The 22,403-nt window shown below is 32.7% G+C and overlaps 1 protein-coding gene and 1 non-coding gene across 2 annotated transcripts; one reads left to right on the top strand and one right to left on the bottom strand.

The window, feature by feature from the left end:
- Positions 1 to 7,928, bottom strand: LOC132050466 (phosphoinositide phospholipase C 4-like). The gene is given in 10 exon segments (XM_059441718.1): positions 1 to 393; positions 395 to 514; positions 1,170 to 1,256; positions 1,326 to 1,472; positions 3,465 to 3,582; positions 3,698 to 3,912; positions 4,612 to 4,857; positions 4,949 to 5,084; positions 5,733 to 5,929; positions 7,333 to 7,928. Coding segments are annotated over 10 exon segments (1,755 nt in total). The 5' UTR covers positions 7,648 to 7,928; the 3' UTR covers positions 1 to 219.
- A 12,492-nt stretch (positions 7,929 to 20,420) lies between these two features.
- LOC132051342 (small nucleolar RNA U3) lies at positions 20,421 to 20,633 on the top strand. The gene has a single exon (XR_009413709.1). It is a non-coding gene; the product is annotated as a small nucleolar RNA U3 (small nucleolar RNA).
- Positions 20,634 to 22,403: the final 1,770 nt, after the last annotated feature.

Below are 22,403 nucleotides of genomic sequence, written 5' to 3'. Positions count from 1 at the left end.
CATCAGAAACCAATCTCATTGAACAAACACCATAGAACCTAGTTTACTTGTAGAGTATACTGTACAAACTACAAAGCCACATGGAAATCTTTTTGCAATACAAGCTTCTCCAAAGGAGAACATAATGACATTATTACAAACTCCTAGTATAATAAACAAAAATCATCCGACGACATCCAAGAAAACGAAAGCATGAGATACACACATTCTAAAGAACCCTTATTCAAACTCAAAGCGCATGAGAAGCCTTGCAGAATTATATTTCTCACCTTTTCGGTCACAAAGGGGAACTGCATGAATCCCAGGTTTCAACTCCGAAACAGGTATACATGTTTGGCCTGCAAAATCATCCTTCTCTGACATGTCATACTCGTGTACTTCGATTCGCAGCAAAAGCTAATTCAGGTACGGTCAGTGGGAAGGTAAATTCTTCATCCCAAACCGGCGTCCAATTGTCCTCTCTAGTCTTTGTTTTCTTCATTATCTCATCAGCAGGCACTCCAGCTATACCGACCTGTAATCAGAGACGGACTCAAGATTTAGATTTGATTAGTTCAACCTTTAAGCTCTTACTATCGAATCCATCACACTTCTGAAATTATGGGTTCAGAATTTAATACTCCCCTGTCCCAATTTACATGAAACTCTTTCTTTTTTACTCAGTTCCAGAAAGAATAACACCTTTCTATATGTAGTAACAATTTAACTTCAAACTTCCCATTTTACCCTTAATGAGATGATTTATAGCCACAAAAATATCTATGACTAATTTTAGATCACAAGTTTCAAAAGTCTTTCCTTTCTTAAACTCCGTACCCAGTCAAACACCTTCACATAAATTGGGACGAAGGAAGTATTGGTTAAATTTTTACTAATTTTCCACATATATTTATATCTATGTCGAAATTATTGGGTTCATTAAGGCTGCATCTGCCAACAGTGGCAGATCCAGAGTGCTACGTGCGAGTTCACAGGGACCCAGTAACTTTTGCTCAAACCTGTATATGTATCAAAATATCCACTAAATTTCTATAAATATTTGAATTTGAACTCAGTTATTAATGTATATTAACTTGAGGTCCCCGTAGGAAACCATAAACCCAGTAATTTTTAAGGACATCATGAAAACAATGGAAAGAAGGAAGCAACGTCGAGCAGAACAAGCTTACCCTTGTATAGAAGTCCGGGGGGGAATACAAATCAAAGTGAGTTTGCTTAAAATCTAAATGCCAACCATCTCCCATATATACTTTCACCTGTCCAATAATAAGAGATAAGAACTCACATTTATTAAAGGACATCGTATTAGCAAGTCATTCACTTACCTTTAAGGTTTTCTCAACCGGCAACTTCACGTTAGGATCAAAAACTTCAAAATCAGGACCAACCAAGAAATCAGGCTTTTTAACATAACCACAGCCTCCATTTGACCTGAACATCCCGTGCATCAACCATAGTGCTCTACCGTAACCCTGTCACAGTTAATATGTGATTCTCTTCAATTAAATATCTGAGAGTATTGCTTGTAAAATAAAAGGGGTTTCCTGCACTATATATTAGATCCATATAATTTTAGCGGGTAAGGGCAGTGCAGCGGGTCAAAAATATTAAAATGGGTAACTTTTTTATTTTCAAAAAGTTTGGCTTATTTCCATAAAGATACCCGTCAGCAAAATTGACAGGAAATATCACAGCAATTAGTTGAGTGTTTTTAGGTGAAATGGCAAAAATAGAGTGACTTTTCTATTACAAAACAAAGAAAAGCGACTTTCTACTACAATCACCATTAGTAGAGTGACCGTTCGAGACATTAATTCACCTAAAATCTTTTGAGTTGTCAACCAAAAGACTATCATGGAGAAGTATCAAACAACAGATTAGATACTTTTTTGTATTTGAACTAAGAGATATCAAATAACACCCGATTTTTTATTTTTTTATATTCTATAAATCCAATGGATTCTTAGTTAACTTAAGCAGGCAACAAAACCAATGTCTAATGTACAGTCTCAAACAACAAACAAATTGAAACAGAGGGAGTAAATTTTATTAAAGTGGAGAACTCTTGATTAAGACAGTCTATCAACTGAAAGTTAACCTCCTCCACCCTTATGCACAAAGTAGAATTGACTGATAGGAGATTAGGACAAAAAAGGAACCTAAAAGGCATTAATGAAGATAAAATCACTGGCGTGAGCCATGTAGGAATGGAAGAAACAATACAGCAAATCAAGCAGAAGAATGTAACTAGTCGAATGATGCCAGTTCAAAAATGCTTTAATAGGCAATACGGTTTATGCTACAGTTCAACTCTTGACATCAAATAATGCTGGAAAACTGAAATGATCCCGACAGGTCTTATCAGAAGGGGTGAAGAATACTAATAAATCTAGATGGGATATCAAACAAGAACATATCTGATAAGAAGCACAACTAACTTGATCCAGAGGTTTTGCCGTTCTTGTTTTCTACTAGGTGTGTCAAATGGGCGGATTGGGCTAGATTTGGGCAGGTCAAAACGGGCTGAGTTAATAAATGAGCGGGTCAAAGTTACTGGGCTGAAAATGGACTAAAAAGCGTGTCATAACCCAAACCACCCAATTCTTACTAAATTTAATATTTGGTCTTTTATAATTTCTTAAGTACCTAATAAAACTATTTTTTTCTTTATTATGGCTATATATAACATATCAAGTAAAAAAAAATAAAAAATGTCTTTTTGAAAATATTTTGACAAGGTTTTTATGGGTCAATTTAGGCTACATATTAAACCAATTTTTAGATGGGCTAAAATGGGTTGAGTTAATAAACAAACTTGAACGGGTTGGCCGGGTCATGTTTTTATGAGCTAATTTTGACACCCCCAGTTTCTACCAAGCACTATCTGAGTGTGGTTGAGAACTCCCAAAATGCAACTTTAAGGAACCAAAGTTTCATTTCATATAGTCCCACAAGTGGGTCTTGGGCATGTAGAGTATACGCAGACCTTACCCCTACCTTGAGAGGTAGAGAGGCTGTTTCCGATCAGGGGCGGAGCTAGGCCTTCGGCCGTGGGTCCGACCGAACCCAGTTGCTTTTGTCCGAACCATATATTTGTATTAAATTTTTTGTCAAATATGTACAAATTATCAATTAAGAACCCAGTAACTGTAAAGAATTAGAACCCCGAACCCACAAACTTCGAATCCTGGCTCCGCCTCTGTTTCCGATAGACCCTCGGCTCAAAAAAAAAAAACTCAAAACGGGTCAGAAGAAAGAAATAATGGAAGTGAAGAAGCCATGTCAAAGCACGTGAAAAAGGGAACAAATAGTAAAAAGCATCAACCACAGAAAGACTTGGCACATTCAGACCTCTTTATAAGAGTCATCCTCCATTAACAACATTGTACTATAACAACCATGTTTTATGTGGAACCGACCTTTCATGTGAACAAATGTGAGCAAATGAAAACTAAGAAGCAAACCTGCATGTTAAATGCAACCATCTGAGCTCCATGCATCCAACCTATTAGTGGCTTGTAGTTGGAGGAGTTAAACCTAGTACCTTTAGGGTAAACCCTTAGAATGTTTCTTTGTGTGAACCTAGTAAAAGATTCAGCATACAATTAGGATATAATAAATCCATGAAAACTCCACCGACAGCTTAAAGCCACCTCAACTGTCTTGCTTTGTTATGCTGAAATATTCAAATACATACCTCACAATTTCGGTTCCATGAGATTCAGCAGCCTTTTCAAGAGCCTGTTCGCTTAAACTTAGGCGTCTTACTTTATCAGGATCGACTTTCAATGCCTCCTTCAATCCACCCTTAGGTTTTCCAGCATGGATGGCAATCAGGCGTTTATAAGCAGATGCTACATGTGTTCTGTGAGTGGAGTCATCGTCGTCGTCACAGCTTTTATCACTGTCGCTCTGCAGAAAAAGAATCCAAATTACCACTATCACAAGTAGATGCATGTTAAACCATAGAGAAAATGACAAAAATGGTCCCTTATGTTTAAGGGTAGGTACAAAATAGTCCCTTCAGTATGCACTTAAAGATTTTGGCCCTTTAAATTCGCATAAGGATAATAATTTTGATATAAAATGTGGGATTATTTTATCCTGCGTTTGGTTATGGGTATTAATTAGTCCCAGAATTATTGTATCCCACCATTTGTACTAAAATGGCGGGATTAGGTATCTCACATAGAAGGTGGAATAGCTAATCCCATGGGATATCCCAGTCTATCCAATCCCACCAACCAAATGAGCCCTTAGTCTCCATCGAATATTTATTGAACTTTGTTTGTTAGATTTGACGGGGACTATGAAGAAAAAAGAAATTGGTGTGAACTCACATTTAGAAGTGTAATTTTTGTAATTTCTTCTATTTTAATTTATTTCTAGAGTCTGGTGCAGCTCTTTTTGTTGTAATTTCTGCTATTTTTTAAATCTTTTTAGTGTCTACAGTAGTTTTTGTGTCAACTTTTGGCAAACTTAAAGGAACAACTCTGTTGAGTGCATACCTAAGGGACTATTTTGAACCTACCATCAAACAGGGACCATTTTTGTCATTTTCTCCTAAACGATACAAGGAGAATAAGGTGAAGAATTCCACTTCCAGCAAACCTTTTCATTTTCTTCTTGATCAGCAGCTGTCAAGCTTGAAGGTTCACTTCCCCATACATCTTCCTCTGACCTCGTAGAGCTATTTCGTCTGTCTTTACAGACATTAGCACTACTGGCTTCAAGGTACTCTTTTGGAGGTTTGGTTGAAATAATAATACGATGCTTTAGTTCTTCTGGTGAAGGGCATTCCTTTAGACTATCTGATTCAGGAACAAAGAGCATGTCCCCGAATGTTTCAGTCAGCATCTACAAGTTGAAAAAAAAAACATTAAAAAGGCACATCTCAATAACCAATAAAGGAGGAACGGCACAACTGAGACGAGAAATGGAAATTCACCTGAGCCACTTTAGCCTGAAGATCAGGTGTTAGATGATCTTCAAGAGTTATTACAACTGGATAAGGAGAAGCGGAAAATGCATGTTCTTTTATTGACTTGAGACATCTTATTAATTCCACCGGTGTTGTCACTGTCCTACATTTTGCAAAAATAAAAAAGACACAACTTATAAATATTTCATGGGACGTATGAGATTAGTAAATCTTAAATGCTGCAATCTTTAATGGATTACAACAACAGTACCTTGAAGCCAGTAGTGGCTTATTAAAGATCACGAATGAGATTGCTACTAGTTCTTCTTAAATGTTCTTTTGCTCTTAGCTTAATTTCTCTGTTGTTTTCGTGTTCCTTGCTCGATCACATAAAATAGTGGCTTATGCAAGCACGTAAATGTAGTGGCAACAAACACAACAGAAATGTAGGGATTTTTTCATTTTTGGCCAGTCGGCCGAAATTAATCATGGGCGCTAGCCAAAAAATACAAAACCTATTCGCTGACTACGTATATAATATGTATACTTTATGTATACTTATACTTAATATACAAAACATATACATTTTCCGGCTATTTTTTTTTTAGAGCGCTCCAAAAATGTGATTATCCCCAGTAAAAATGTCTGAATCTTGGTGTGTTGAAGGGTGTGCTTTTAGTTTTAATCAGAAAATTCGCAATGCAATTTTTCAAACCTTTCCAAGTTTACCAGATGGTCTAGGGTAATAATTCAGGAAAAGAGAAGACTTAGGGTTCAACAAAATGCTAAATCGGGCAGGAGATACACAAACCTTCCATGAAGTACGTGTACATCATCCTTGTCGGAATTTGGCCATATATCAAGCTCTATCACCCTTACACCTTTTTTCAGTGCCTTTATAATAGGGACATCACTGCAATCACTCGTCAGCTGATTCCCAGTCAAGTAAGAATTGTGTCCAGTGAATATAAAATAATGGGAGAGTGGAGCAGTCATATCATGGTGAACCTGAAAAGAGGCAAATGTAATGAGTTAAAGATCTTTCAAGAAGCATAATTCCCAGAAACCAGACACTTCAAATAATGCGTAATTCGTAAAAAAAGGACTAAATTTCAACCTCTGAGAGACCCATAAAGGGAAAATTCACTCAGAGTCTCAAACTTTATGCATTTCCAAATAAGATAAAGATCCAACAATATAAACAAGAGTAACTTATCATTGATTGGGGGATAAAGGTCAGCAAAGAAGAGATAGTGATGGAAATCTTCTAGAGTAAGAGCTTGGCGAATTAACATTGTATAAAAAGCACACACTTCAAATAATGCTTAATTCATAAAAGGTAGTGAATTTCAACAGCCAAAAAGGGAAATCTCACTCAAAGTCCCAAGCTTTGTGGTCTTCTCCATATGGGATTTAAGTTATATACATGGACGGTGTCACTCCAATTTGACTAGCTCTATTTCCAAGTTATCACATCAGACTTAACACGAAGAATTACCAGTTATTGTAGGTCAACTTAACTTGATAGTACAAAAATGTATACCCTATTAATGCACACAAATTAAAGATCTTTCCAAATTCAGTCAGACCTCTCTCTAACAATCGTCCTCTAAAACAACATTTCACTATTACGGCTAACTCTTTTACGAACCAATTTTTCATATTATGTTACCCCCTCCGTCCCAATTTCTCCGTTCCAATTATGTGACACTCTTTCCTTTTTAGTCCAGTTCCCAAAAGAACAACACCTTTCTATAGTTAGTGACACTTTAACTTTAAAATATCCATTTTACCCTTCATGAGATAATTTATAGCCACACAACTATCTTAAACTTTGTGCCTAGTCAAATACCATCACATGAATTGGGACGGAGGAGTATATCATATGTTCTACTATATAACAACATTATAGCATTTCGCTATAGCAACCAAAATATATTCAGACAAACGACACTATTATAGAGCCCGTTTGGATTGGCTTATAAGTTGGTCAACTTATAAGCCAGTTTTAACTTATTTCAGTGTTTGACAAAAATAAAAACAACTTAAATTAAGTTAAAAAGTTCTTAAAATAAGCCAAAATCAAGAAATTGCTCAACCCCAACTTATTTTTTTTAGCTTAAAAGCCATTTTAATTTGACCAACAACATTACCCTTTTATCCCTCGTATTTTTTTATTAATTTCAATACTACCCTTACTTTTAAAAACACTTTAAGCACTCTTATTCAGACATGTAACTGCTTATTTATAAAATGACTTTCCGCACTTTAAGCACTTTTATTCATAAAATTTATAAAATGACTTTCCGCACTTAAAAAGTAACACTTTTTTTTAAGCTAATCCAAACGGGCTCCTAGAAAGGTTTAACGGTAAGACAAAGATCCAAAAACAAAAGCAAGAAAACTAGTACCTTGGAATTGATAGGGGGATTAAGGTCAGCAGAAAAGAGATAATGATGAAAATCTTCAAGAGAAAGTGTTTGACGAGTTAACTTAGTAATTGGATGTCTTTTTTGAAGGATCTGTCTAACAATTGCATCAGTATCAACAACAGTCAACTGTGTTTCTCCTTGAACTTCAATCAACAACTTCAATAACTGTTCTGAATTCATTTGATTCCCATTTTCAGCATACTTCTTGAATAATTCTTTCACATCTGATGGTGGCTCTGCTTCTGTTACCCTGAATTTTCTTGTGAAACATACACATACCCTGTAACTCCCCATTTTTTTACCAAGATTCACTAGACCCAAGCTGTACTTTTTCAGTTACAACAATACCCAAGTTGTAATCTTTCAAGATTCACTAGACCAAAATTGTAATTTTTTCAGCTAGCGAGTGTAAATTGTTGGATCACCAAGTCTTTTAACATTTTGATTTAACAGGTTGTGTGAAAGAAAATTGTGATGATTTATGTGTATAGATAGTGTATATTATGTGTGTGTTGCGTGTGAATATTTAATAATGGATAGGTCAATGAACAGGGTGTGGAAAGTGGAGCTGGTGCTGGCAATTGGATTTTCTTTTTGGGTTTATAGGTTGGAAGAAGACAAATGTTGCTGACCAAACTCCTAAAATGAGCTTATTTTGATAAGTGGTTTTCAAAAAATTATTTTGGAAAAAAATAGTTACGTTTGGCCAATTAATTTAGAAAAATATTATTGATCAGCAATTAGTATTTAAATAAACTTTTAAAGGTACTTCTGTTATTTCTTACAAGCACTTATTTTATCTCAAAAATTTAGTTAAACATTTCACTTTTGTAAAATAAACACTTGTTGAAAAAAATAAGTTTGATCAAACAAGCTAGTATTCTCTCGTGACTTTTGGCTATTAAAGTACATAATGAGCCTCAAATTATTTGTTGTGTTTCTCTCTTACACGCTTCATAAAAAATAGTATTAATTACGACTGATTTTAATTATTTTATCTTTATAATGTTTTAAAATATAATCACTTTTCATTTAATATTTACTCTATTTATATTTCATCTCTCCATAATTAAGGTATTTGTAGTTTTAAAAATAATTACTATTAAAGATAAAATAAAATAAACATAGATAAATTTTATCTTGAGTGGCTAAAAATAAATAATTTGAGATAATTATTTTTTTTTAAATTGACAGATGATTTGGGACACATGCAGTATTAAAATATACCATACCGTTATGTACTCATTTATTTAGTAATTTACTATAGTGTCGTACTAATAGTAATTTTTTATTGTTACCGTGTGAAAAGAGTGTGGTCTTCATTAATTTCGTCGGTAATATTCGTACTGCTCTTTCACATTTTGGTCGACAGGAGCATGAGATACACGTGTACTACAAGCCATGTGTAGCCATGTGGCCACTAAGATACAGTATAGTCAGAGTTTAACTTTATCTATAGATAGATGTTAGTCCGAATGTCCTAATTTATGTGATATAGTTCACGTTTTGATAATAAAATAATTTAATTTTGATTATAAATTCGGGTATGAAATCTTTAAGTATTTTAAAATAAAATTTATATATTTGAAAATTATGTAAAAAAATACTATAAATCACAATAATTGAAAATATCAAATATTTAAAAAATATATGAAAAAAATTACGTTAAAAAAAATTTGTTTGAATCTCAAAATCCGAAAGGTATCACATAAATTAGACGGAAGGAATATTAATTTTTTAAGAAATTAAAATTAAAATATATTACTTATTATGGCAAATAAAAGTGACCTAATAGTATCAAAACGATTTATACTTATTTTGGTTTGACAAATAGCATGCATCTGATTGAAGGAAATGACGCGTGGTGTTTTTAAAAGCATCCTATCTTGAATATTTGGTCCCGCTTAATGAAATCTTTAGAAAATGACTTTGACTTGAAAAACCTACTGGGAAAAACTTTTGAGAAATTTGTACCGTAAATTCGTTGAGAAGAACTTTTGTTGCCCGTCAATATAAGTTCTAGCTTTTAATTAAAAGGCAGAACTTGTAATCAATTGAGCAAGTTCATTGTCTTGAAATATCATGAATTTATGTCTTATAGGTAAAACTATTTATGTCCATGACTTATGCCCGATGGATAACAAAAGTTTTGCCTCTCTTACTCATCAAGCATAAGTTTTAACTTTTACCTATAAGGCAGTACTTGTGGTTAATTAAGTAGGTTCACTGTCTTGAAATATCCTGAACTTCTACTTACATGTAAAATAAATTTATGTCCACAACTTATATCCATAGGCAACAAAACCTTTGCCTAGATAATTTTCTTAAGCATAGGCTATTTTAAAAAAAAAATTGTTAAGCGAAGTCAAAAAATCAAGACCGTCCCTTATGGAGGCCATTTGCGAACATAACCCATATGTTTGTGCTTTGGATTTGGAATCCTAATGGTAGTAATATTTTATTTTATGTCAAAAAATATATATTTGTGTATAGTTGTTGAGTGAAAATTTGGGTGACAGGCTTAGGGACTACAATCAGCTACTTTCTTTGTAATCGTCAGTCTGTTCTTGCCACAATTAGGCGGAACTTCTAAAAAAAAAAAAAGTCAAATTGTGAGGATGAACTTTCCACTGAACTGAGGCCTCATTTGTTTTCATTAGATTAAGACGTCTGAATTTGAATGCACAGATCTGAATGATTAAGATGTTGTCTCTAGATCTGAACACCTAATGATTAAGACTGTTTGTTTTTCAGCATCTTAATGTGCATAATGTATTTATTTAAACATAATAAATATACAATTCAAATAAAAAAGTAACTAAATATTAGAAAACATTGCAAATTTAATAAAATAAAAATATTATTTGATAAAAAAAAAATATTTATGTTCGCTAGTAATCGTGGAGATGCTTTATAATGGTGGTGGGTGGGTTTTTGGGGGTTGGTAGGTGAGGGTGGGTGGTGGTGGTGCGATGGGTCTGGGGGTAGGGTCGGTGGTGGTGAGGGGGTGGTTGGGGGTAAGGTAGGTGGATCGTGGGGGTAGGGGTAAGGGTGGGGGTGGTGAATGGGATGGGGTTGATGGTGGGTGGTTTGTGGGGGTTGGGTGGGTAGTGGTTGGGGCGGTGGGGGTTGGGGTTGTGTTGGTGGTGAGTGGGGGGGAGGTAGGATTGGAGAGTGGGGGTTGGTATAGGGCTGGGATACTGGGGTGGGTTGGGTCGTGGATGGGTGGTGTGGTGGTGGGTGGGGCTTAGGGGTTGGTGTTGAGCTGGTGGTAAAAATTATTCATACAAAGTATCTCTTAATGATATTAAGACTTTGTTCAAGATCTTAATAATTAAGACATATTCAGACCCAATAAGTACTTAGAACTTAATGTAAATAAATGCACTTAATGGCCTAAGATCTGAACCATTCAGATTCAGACCTCCATTAAGTGCAAACAAATGAGGCATGAGTGTATCCCACACCAATACAACAAACAAGTACAATATATTAGGGCGTTTGAGAGAATTATTTCAAAGGTATAACCTGAAAAAATGAAAAACAACGACAATATGATATATGTTATTGCACATATAAAATAATCTTTTTAAAGCGATGTTAAATGACCTCTCAAAGAATCTTTTTCTTTTTTCTAAAGGGTGTCTCCGCCACTATTTAGGTTACACCTATCAAGTACCGATTAACTTACTATAATCCTCTTCCTTTATTTCTGTCTATGTACACATATAATTAATTAGCTAAGGTTGAATTTACTTTTTCTGTTGTTATTTCGTTTAATAATCTTTTGTTCTTTCAATTGTACAAGTACCTTTCACCTCGCTTTCTTAGATTTGCTTCTTTTATCGATCGAGACAAGAACGTCTAAGTGCGATCGAGGTCATCTCTCATAAAATGATTTTAAAGGTCAGTGATCATATTAATCAAGAAAAGAATGTCTATTCCTATTTGTCTCTTCTCTTTTATAGAATTTTTACTAATCTTTCGTGATATTTTATTTGGAGTAGTCTCCTCCTCCTGGCTATTCACGAGTGGCGAAAAACATTTTTGTACTTGGCATATGTGTACCGTCTTTAACCTAAGTTAGCATTCATGTTACCAAAAGAAATTAACGTTATTCAATATGATTTCATTAATTAAACATTGAGTTTGTGAATAAAAAGGGTGAAAACTTGCGAGATGAGAATTTAAATTCAAGTAAAGTAAAAGACAGTTAGATAATTTCTTTTTTTTATTTTAAATTTTGATGAACAAGATTATTTGATTTTTATATTGAAGAGAGATAATTTTCTTTATTTTTTCTAGTATCTTGTCACCGTTCAGAATAATCTCTTTTATAAGAAATTACTACTTAATGAGGCGATATGAAAGAGAGTGTTCAATAAGGATATCACAAATTAATAGTAATACGCAACAAAGCTAATTTATTTTTTTAATTATGGTAATGGAGAATTATACAAGTTACTGTTTAGGTACCTAATAGGTACAACCCCGGATTTAGATACCCTGAGTTTATTTTTTTGCCTTTATGTTACCAAAAATTAACTTATTCAATATTTTTTAATTAAACATTGAGTTTGTGAATAAAAGGTGCTTATTTTAAATAAGTAAAATAAAAAGTGTTTTCTTTTTTATTTTAAATTTTGATGAACAAGATTATCCGATTTATTGAGAAGAATAAGTGATTACGGAATAATAGAAATAATTTTTGAGGCGAATCTAAAAAATAACTTTCAATAAGGATATCACAAATTAATTTTTTTAAAAAGCTACTTTTGAATTAATGGAGAATTAAGTTACTGCTTGGTTAAAAGTTTATTTTTCTCTAAAAATGCTTATTTTTTTTGCAATAAGTGCTTATTTTAAATAAGTGATGTGTTTGACCAAGCTTTAAAGTGATTTTTTGTAAATTAATTGGTCCAAAATCACTTTTTTTAAAAAGAACTTTTGAGAAAGATATGCTTACAAGTACTTTTTAAAAGTTTGGTCAAACACTAATTGCTGCTCAAAAGTGTTTTGTAAATTATTTGGCCAAACACAAGCTGCTTTTTGTCAAAATTACTTTTTTGAAAAGCGTTTTTTAAAATAAGCTGATTTTAGAAGTTTGGCCAAACAGTGTCTGTTTGGCCGAGCTTTTGAGAGGTTAAAAGTGATTCATTTTAGGGAATTTAAAAAAAAAAAAAAACTTATTTTAAAAAAGTGAGGTGTTTGGTCAATCTTTTGGGAGAAAATAAATGTCTTTTAGCATAATCTGTTTTTTCAAAAGCTACAAAAAGTTACATTTTTCGAAAAGTTCTTTTTTGAAAAACACTTTTTGAGAAGGCACACTTAAAAACTGATATAGTACACTACCAGTTGTGTATCCTACTTTATACCAGATTTTTACCTATACAATAGAACATGTTACTCTACCCGTTCCACGCTAGCAATTGCAGTATAATAAAGACATGTAATAAGGACACAATAATTTTTACATGAAAACAACCCGGCTCACAAAGGGTAAAAAAATCACGACCTACAGCTCTGTAGGATTTTTCCCAAACTCCACTAAAACATGAGCCTTTGCAAATTCAAGTTACAAATTCTGTTACCTTGGAACTAAACTCTAATTCCTATCTCACTAATCTTCCCAGACTAATGAGCCCACTTCAAGTTATCCCAACTCGAAGTTGAATTTGACTACTGTATTATACCTGTGAATATTGCTTCTAATAAAGCTGATAAAGGTACAGCTCGATAAACAATTCTAATACACGAATCTAGAATTAAAAACTGTAAAACATAAACTCTATTAAACAGGTTCTTTGATCTTCTTCTTAGTATTAGGTCGCACTTTAATAATAAGAACTCCCAATTACTTGCATTGACAGTGTTCGCTCAAACTCTGATTTTCTCTCTATGCGAATGCGTAAATCTTCTTCATGGCATGACTTGGATATTTAGCGCATTAGGTTTGCATCAAGTCGGCTGAACTCAATCCCTACATGGTAAGGCCCATTATGAGAATTAGGGTTTGAGTTGACTTGGGATTTTTGCTTTCACGCGGCTTCAGTGTCCTTGTATAGTCCGAAATATCTTAATAATTATGACAAGAAATCCTGCAACTTGACCGCCAAGTTTTTACCATAAATCACGAATCCTACTCGCATTAGGACTCTGAGCTGGAACATGATCTTGGACCTTATTCAAGCACCCAAGCACCTCGTTCATGCTTCTCTGAATCAAAACAGTGTCTGAGATGGAACATGTCCATTGACCCGTTTCATTCACCCTTGTCTTGCATCTGTCTCTGATATATTCACTCCTGGCTCATTTATTGCACCTGTCTCTAAGATAGAACATGTCTGCAAACCTGGTTCATTCGCTTTGTCTGCATCTGTCTCTTGGATAGAACAGTCCCCAGACCTAGTTCACCCACCTGATTCAGAGCCCGTTTGGATTGGCTTATAAGGTGGTCAAACCAGCTTATAAGCTATTTTTTTTTAACTTATTTAGGTATTTGGTAAAATAAAAAACAGCTTAAATTTAGTTAAAAAGTGCTTAAAATAAGCCAAAATCAAAAAGTTATTCAACCCCAACTTTTTTTTTTTTTTGGCTTAAAAGCCATTTTGGTTTGACCAACAACTTTACCCTTTTATTCCTTATATTTTATGTTAATTCCAATACTACACTTACCTCTAAAAATCCTTTAAGCACTTTTATCCAAACACTTAACAACTTATTCATAAAATAACTTTCAACACTTAAAAGGTACTTTAAGCACTTATGCTTAAAAATCACTTTTTTCAGCTAATCCAAATGGGCTCTCAGTTACTTTGTCCATCATCTTTCTGTGTTTAGTTCATTCAGTTTATCTCAAACATCTGTTTCTAACTAGTTTACTAACCTTGTTCATTTACTTTGTCAATCATCAAAACTGACACGTGTTTATGCCAACAAAAACAATTTTTAAAAACTTGGTCAATCAATAAGTGTTGCTCAAAAATGATTTTCAATTAATTAGTCAAATAGAAACTGTTGCTCACTAAAAGTATTTTTTTTAAAAACATTTTTGATAAAATACTTTGCGAAATAAATCTGATTTTAAAAGCTCCAACAAACAGACTGTTAGTTAACTAAACGCAATTAACACGTTTCGTAATGGGGCTTTTATTAATTGCATTAGGGTCGTGTCAAATCATCGAGCATGGAAGGACGACAAAAGAACAAACTTGTCGACGCAATGTGATTTTGACTGTTGGCGTACAGATATGGATGTTGACTGCAGAGCTTAGATTAATTCTTAATGAATGTCTTTCTCATAGAAAGATGGAAAAGAAAAGTATTATGGGTCATGGTTTAATTAAGAGGAAAGATCACCTATGCCCTTCCAAACTAAAATAATTATCTGCTTATATATTCATTACTTTAGTACCCCAATTTTTTTTTAAAAATGTTTATTCGAGATGCCCCAGTTATGATACTAATATGGTGTATAAATATCTTGAGATGGTATACATGGAAGATCTTGATTCATTCTTAATCCTCCATGATACCATCCCGTATATAAATATCTTTGAGATGGTATTATGGAAGATGCTTCAGTCCTTCTTTTAGTACTTCTTGATACCATCATAGTATAAATATACCGAGACGGTATTATGAATGATCATATTTATTTATTAAAAATGACACATTTTTCTCCAAAAAAAACTCTATGATACCATCGTCTTCTCAGTATCACGGAGGACTATTTTAGTCCTTCTCTTAGTTCTCCATGATATCATCGTGATATATAAATCTACTGATGATGGTATCACAGAGGAAGGGGTTTGGCCGAGGGATATGTCAGGTAAAAATTTACAGCCGGTGGGGGTAGAAGTGAAAATAGTTTGGGAAGAGACATGAGCGGGTAAATATTTTATATTTTAGGGATATTCAGTGATGTTTGCCCTTTAATTAATGGCCGGCCGTAATTAATCTTAATTCAATTTATTTTGATTCATATAAACTTTTAACGATTTGGACCATAATCTGTTTATTAACTCAACATGTGTTTGGGTCATTTGCACTTTTGTGTTGGTCTTTAATTTTGGTCCCTCAAGAAAGTTCGCAGGACATAAACTTATATTTTCGCATCATAATATTTCACAAATTATGTCTCGCATCCTTAAAGAACTTATGCTCATCCGCTAGGCATCAATTTGATTTTGAAGGGTAAAAAATAAAGATCATTCCATTTGAAAGGTAAACAGTGCAGTTTCTTCCATGTATTTTAACTCATTTAAATTGACACATCTTGATCTCATACATTTAACACCTCTAGTAAATGGAATTTAATGTCGGAAAATTAGAATGTATATAAAGAAAAAATCTATTATATATATTTGTTATTGAATCTACACAAGGAACAATCCCATGTAGTGATAGAAGAGAGTTTAAAAGAAGTTTTTGATCATGAGTTTGATTTTCAAGTGCGACATTTTGGCAGCTTTTAATCCTCTCGTCTGATCAATCTTGCCTCTGCCCTTTTTCTCATTTTCGTTTTTGTTTAGCTATCTGATATCAGAAAGACACAAATGTAACTATTTCAAATTCGCATCGCTTAGAATTCATTAGAGGAGAAGCTGTCTCTATTTTCATTAAGAGTTAATTACAAGACCTCCGTCAAGTTAATTAGTTTTATAAACTTTCACTTTATTACACTAAAGTCACTAAATTATTAACGAAAAAACCACTTATCAACTTTTTTAAATATCACAAAGTCACTAAACTATTTTCTTGTAACCACAAAATCACATAAAGTCATTAGCAGAAAGCATAAGAAACATTTTATATGATACTTACATAAAGTTATATTGACTTTTTGGTTACATAAAAATTATTTTCGTGACTTTCTATAATATTTAGGCTAGTTGAGAGCTATTTTTGTTACAAGAGAATTATGTTAGAAATTTTCTATAATATATAGGTAAAACTGAGTGATTTTTTTTTACAAAAAATAGTTTCATAGTTTATTAATATAATAAAATAAAATTGAGTGACTATCGGTGAAATGAATCCGACCTCTGCTTGAAAAGCTAGACTAAAAGCTAAGTAGAAAAAAGAAGAGATGAATACGGAATAAACTTGAAAATATCCACCAATAAAGGTTGTGATGGAGTGGTAAGTACTCTTTCATCCTTAACCGGAGGAGGTCTCGGGTTTGTCGCCCTGGGTACGGACTTGTTTTTGTTAGGGAGTGCTTTCTTTACCCCCAATGTTGAACTTTCCGGTTCGAACCCAAGTTTGATCGGACCCTAATATGAATACCGAACGCCGGATGAAAAATCGAAAAAAAAAAAAAAAAAAACTTGAAAATATCCCAAGTTCTAACCTTTTGTGATTAGTGTAAACGGACATGTGATGGTGGAAATTTGTAAGTTGTCCCATTACCCATGTAAGATTTATTCCACCTATCAACCAGTAGGTGACAAAAGTGGAGTTGTTACAGCCTATTGGATCTTCTTTTTTGTACTTAGGAAGAAGACGATGAGCTGTCGACATAGCATTAACCTTTTTTAACTTTGTGTAATCATATTAACTTTCTTATCCATTCTACCGTAGTATTTAAATAAATAAAAAGGTATCCCAACACGTGAATATAATGTTTAAACTCTCATCTAGAAAACAACACCTATCCTCAGCAGAAACAGACTGAATATTAGTTAAACAAACATTTCAATTACACGTGAACATAATGTATAAATTGACCTCGCCTATAACGCAGCATCTTCCATTGTAGAAAAAGATTCATAATAATCTTATTTAAATAATTAAGCCTGTCAATTTAGTAGGTTTTTGGACACAAAATTGGTTGAAACTTAAACAAGAAAAGAGTTTTTTTGTAAGTTGAAGTTGTGTTAAACAGACATTTCACTTAAAACGAAGTTGAAATTTTGTGAGTGAAGAAGAAAAAATTCATCTAAAAAACTAACAATAATTCAAACTTGAAAACTTCATCTTCAGAAACTCATTTTAATATATGACCAAATAATATTTTTAAAATATCTATTTGAAAAAAAGGGACATTTTGTATATCCAAACGGCTCCGTAGTCTTTTGATAGCACATGTTCTAAATTGTCAATATACACTTCATTTGATCAAATGAATAAACTGTTCTTCGATTTTCCTCTTTTGAAGTGGGATTATCCTACTTCTGAAGGCAAAAACGAGTTTAAAGGGTACTTTTATTTTATTCAAAACATGAATCTAGATTTAAGTTTAACTTTAAGTTTGAAAAGAACATGTATGTGACTATTCACAATAGTTTTCTTTCAAATTAAACTCTACCAATTTACTTTCAAATTATACTCTACAAATTTAGGCCTTCTTTAAAGAAGTAACGGTTGCATCCTGAAGCGGCTTGCATGTATTTTTCTGAATTTTACACGAACAGTATCTTCTTAAGGATAGTGGATGTATTATATGTACACATTTACTAGCTTGTGCAGTACAAATTCTCTTACTATTGTTTCTACTGTATTAATAAAACAGTTACAAGTCGACCGTGTGAATGCAGTGTGCACTATACAAGCTTTTTGTCTATGCAAAGTAACATCTTGGGTCCAAATTTCCAGTCTTTCTTTAATAGATGATGAATGGGGCATGTGGGGACATGAGGTTTACTCATGGAAGATGTATAATGATGTGTCCTGCAAGATCACTGACCATTAGTGGCAGACGCGGAATTAGGATTTCAATTTAACGAATTTTGGATTCTAAAATGACAATTTCAAGTGTTAATAATTGATTCTAAACTTAATATTCATATATATTTAATGAATTTCTTCACACAAATACACTATTTGTGCAAAAGCTATTGATTTTGACCGAATTCATATCAGGACTTTTAGCTCCGCCATTAGTGGCAACATGTCTTAATCTCTAGATAGAAAGGTAAACTTCCAACTTCAAGAGAATATATTTTTGCTTCAAGCATTTTAAGACTGCGAGTCAGATAACCCATCTAATACCAGCTTAATTTCTTCCCTATTCCATCCCTGAGCATATCTTTAAATCTTCAATAATCACAATATCCTATACAAATCGCCTTTACAAGATTCAGGTTTTATTTCGGGACTTTTATAATGCATAATCGCTCATTAAAATGATAGCCGGAAAATGTATATGTTTTGGATATTAATATATATCTTATATATATGTACATATAATATTCATATTTTATACATAAATAATATTTTTTTTATATATTTGACTAGCTGCTATAATTATTTTTGGCAAGCGGCTAAATATATAACTTTTCCATTTATTTATGCACCCCTTCCCAAAGGGCTGATTTGCAAAAGAAAGAAAGAAAAAGGAGCAGGAAAAAAGAAATTAAACGGAGGTGTTAACCAAAGTAAACGTATCCAAAGATGATAGGAGTAGTTTCAATATTTCAATTCTCTTCAAAAATTTCTAATATATTCTGCCTCACATGGATGAAACACCTCACTAGAAGACTCTTTTTATATTGGACACTGAGACTACGATGTCATGACCTTACTTGAACAGGATCTGTCCGAAAAAGCGCCTAAAATATTCTGACTATTAGTGGCATAAAATACCTTCATCCACCTAAAATTGGAGCCCCAAATACCCCGCCGTCCACCTTTTGGGTCTAATATACCCTTATTTCTAACAGTCCCATCTCATTAAATACGTGACATCATTTAATTGGTTACCTCATATAATTAACTTAACTCATTAAATTTAATCTAAGTTGACCGGATCCCAACCCACCAACCCGACAAACCCGGCCCCTTACAAAAAACTCTCATCAGTAACTAAACGACCCCTTACAAAAAACTCAAATTATTTTTACTCATTAAATTTAATCTAAGTTGACCGGATCCCAACCCACCAACCCGACAAACCCGGGCCCTTACAAAAAACTCTCATCAGTAACTAAACGACCCCTTACAAAAAACTCAAATTATTTTTACTGGAAAATATCAAACTCTAGAAAGTTTTCATGGAATTTTGAATTAAACTCTAACATGGAGTTAGAAGGAAAAAATTTTATTCTGCAAAATGCATGAAATGATTTCCAATAAAACAAACCATACATCAAAAGAAATAATTCATGCACTGTACATAATAAAAAGCTTAATTCTCTCGCTTGCCTCAAGTGCTTAGCAAAAAGAAATAAGCAACTTAAAATTCTAAAAACAGATGAAAATGACTAAAGAGAGATCACAACTGGAGGTAAACAAAGCTGAAAAAACCACAAAGCCAAAATTTAATTTGGGGCGGTTGGGTTTGTCAGGTAACTCGGGTTGGTGGGTTGGGATCCATCAACTTAGACTAAATTTAATGAGTTTAGTTAATTATATGGGGTAACCAATTAAATGATGCCACGTATTTAATGAGATTGGACTATTAGAAATAAGGGTATATTAGACTCAAAAGTTGGACGGCAAGGTATTAAATATTTTTTGACACATTGGATGGAGGATATTTTAACGCACCAATTCTAATAATTTGAGAAGATGTAAAAAAACTAGTCAATTTATATCTTGGTTTCCTAAGGTGACACATATTATGAGATAAAAAATTTGGTTAAGGTGACACTTATTATGAGAAGGAGAGAGTAATCTTTAGCAAGTATATGCCTATTTTAATCATTATTTCTTTTCTTTATCTTCTTTTTTCCCTCTTTGGGACAGAGGAAATAAAGGTTGGCACCATCAAGGCAGCAATGAATAATATTAAGCCTCTTAATTTAGTCTTTCGAAGACATGCAAGAGCACATGTACTAAATATTCTACACACACTTTCATTTAACCGGATGAATATTGTCCTCCAATTTTCCTCTTATAAAGTGGGATTATCCCATTTCTGAAGACGTGCAATAGCCAAGATTATAGTTTTAATTAACACTCATTATTTGAAGTGTTGAATTGAACATTCTACCATAGACTTCTCTTTTCTACCTTACCCTTTCAACGGGCCTAAATTAGTTCGCTTCAAAAGTTTTGTACCGCATCGATAAGACACAGCACTAAAAGACTCTTTTTAACAATGAGCACCGCAATTACAACACACGACCTTACTTGAACAGGATCTGTTCTATAGGCTCGTACCACTGTATCCTTGAGTTCTAAGGAGACAAGAAACCAAGTCTGTTGGATGACCCATGGCCGTTGGACCAGAGCGTGATTAACAGCTTCCAACCCTCGGGTCATGGTGTCGTAGATGATTGTTCTTAGCTTCAATCATGATGTTGGGATGGTCTAATGGTCATTTTAGACGTACCCTTCAAACCTTTTTTGCTGTGTTTATTTCCTCCGTCTCAATTTATGTTATGGTGACCCTTCAAACCTTTTTTTGTGTTTTTTTATGTATGGAAGATGTATAATAAGTTCTGCAAGATCATCATTGACCATGTAGTGTTATGAAGAATCGAGATTGTTTACATTGATAGAAAATACTATTGGTAAATAATATATACATAAAGGATTTTTACACTACATAGCAGCCCAACAAATTTCATAATAAAATAATTTTAATTATTTTTTAAGAAAGAAAATCTAAAAAATACAATTATATACATTTAATTTTTTTTTTTATATTGATTATATTAGGGGCCTAAAGATGATGATGTTTTATAAGGAGAAAAATGTTAAAACCGTGATTTGAATGGCAAGGTTATGTATTATTTGTTCTCAAACAAAGACTATTTAGCATATAATTAGTTCTTTTTTGCTAACTTATTTTTGATTCAAATATAAAAAATTTTTTCAATTTTAAACTAGTCTTGAGGTTGAAATATTCAATTTATGTATTAAAAATATAAATTATTCTATGGTTCATATAGTGTTAAAAAAAAATATACACATGTGTTATAGAAGTTTAAGAAAAATTGTCTAGTAAAATTTCTTATATATGATTAACTAAAAATTATCTTTATGCATAGAATAATGAGTGAACAAATTATCAATTATTCTTGACACATTTTAATGTATATAGACGTTTATAGCCAGAATTTTGTGTTAGCTAAAAGTATTTTATTGTCAAAATCAAGTCCCACCAACAAGCAGTATATCCTTGACATAAAATAATGAGTGAAAATTGATAGTAATCTTTCGCAAGATTTTATTTTTATCATTATTTCTCTGGCTTAATAAAAATCACAATTCTATTTTTATCTGTAAATAAAAATCACACACTCACAAATTCATAAAAATACGAAAATATTTCTTCAATTTATGATCTTCACCAAGTTGTAAATTATCATATTTTATCAGGTTAGTTTATAAGATATCGAATCACTTATGTCCTTTTCCTACTTTACTTTCTTCCTTAAGTAATATTTTTAAGAAATTATTCAATTATATGATGAAGAAACTTTAATAATTATAAAAACTTATCAATAAGATATGCTTACTTGCAACTACATTATGTGGTAAAAAAAAAAAGGGACAAGTATGATGCATATTATTTCTTTTCTTTATCTTCTTTTTTTCCTCTCTCCTTTTCTCCCTTTATTATGTATGGATTTTTTCCATAGAACTTAAAGATTTTTGTTTTTTTATGTACATCTGGTATTTATACCACAAATAAATATCAATTTTGGTAAGCAAAATTAATATTTTATTTATCAAAATAATATTATAAAAAAGTAAAAAAATTATTGACCAGTTCAGTTTTAACCTTTTCTAACAACCTACTACAACTAGTCTAGGCAGAAATACAAGATCTAGACTAATTACAACTTTCTCTTCTATGAAACCAGAAAGTTTGAATGGAGAACAAATACACTACTGATTTAACATTTCTCTACCAGCATAGGATAAGAATTTAAAAATCCAATTGTTAATTCCTGTTACACATTTGAATTGACCATTTTTAGGCAGTTATATTAACTATTCTCTGCCATGTTTAATATATGCACTTCATTAGAAGAGCTTGACCAAATACTGAAAGAAGAATTACCAACCACTAGAGTTTATTTTCTTTTTTGAGATTTGAAATAAAATTCAATCAATGGCAACCATGAATGAACTGTTAACAAAGTAAATCTAGT

This window comes from Lycium ferocissimum, chromosome 3, assembly GCF_029784015.1.
Source record: "Lycium ferocissimum isolate CSIRO_LF1 chromosome 3, AGI_CSIRO_Lferr_CH_V1, whole genome shotgun sequence".
Taxonomy (NCBI): Eukaryota; Viridiplantae; Streptophyta; class Magnoliopsida; order Solanales; family Solanaceae; genus Lycium; species Lycium ferocissimum.
Note: the sequence above shows the minus strand (reverse complement) of the source record. Positions and strands in the feature narration are given on the sequence as shown.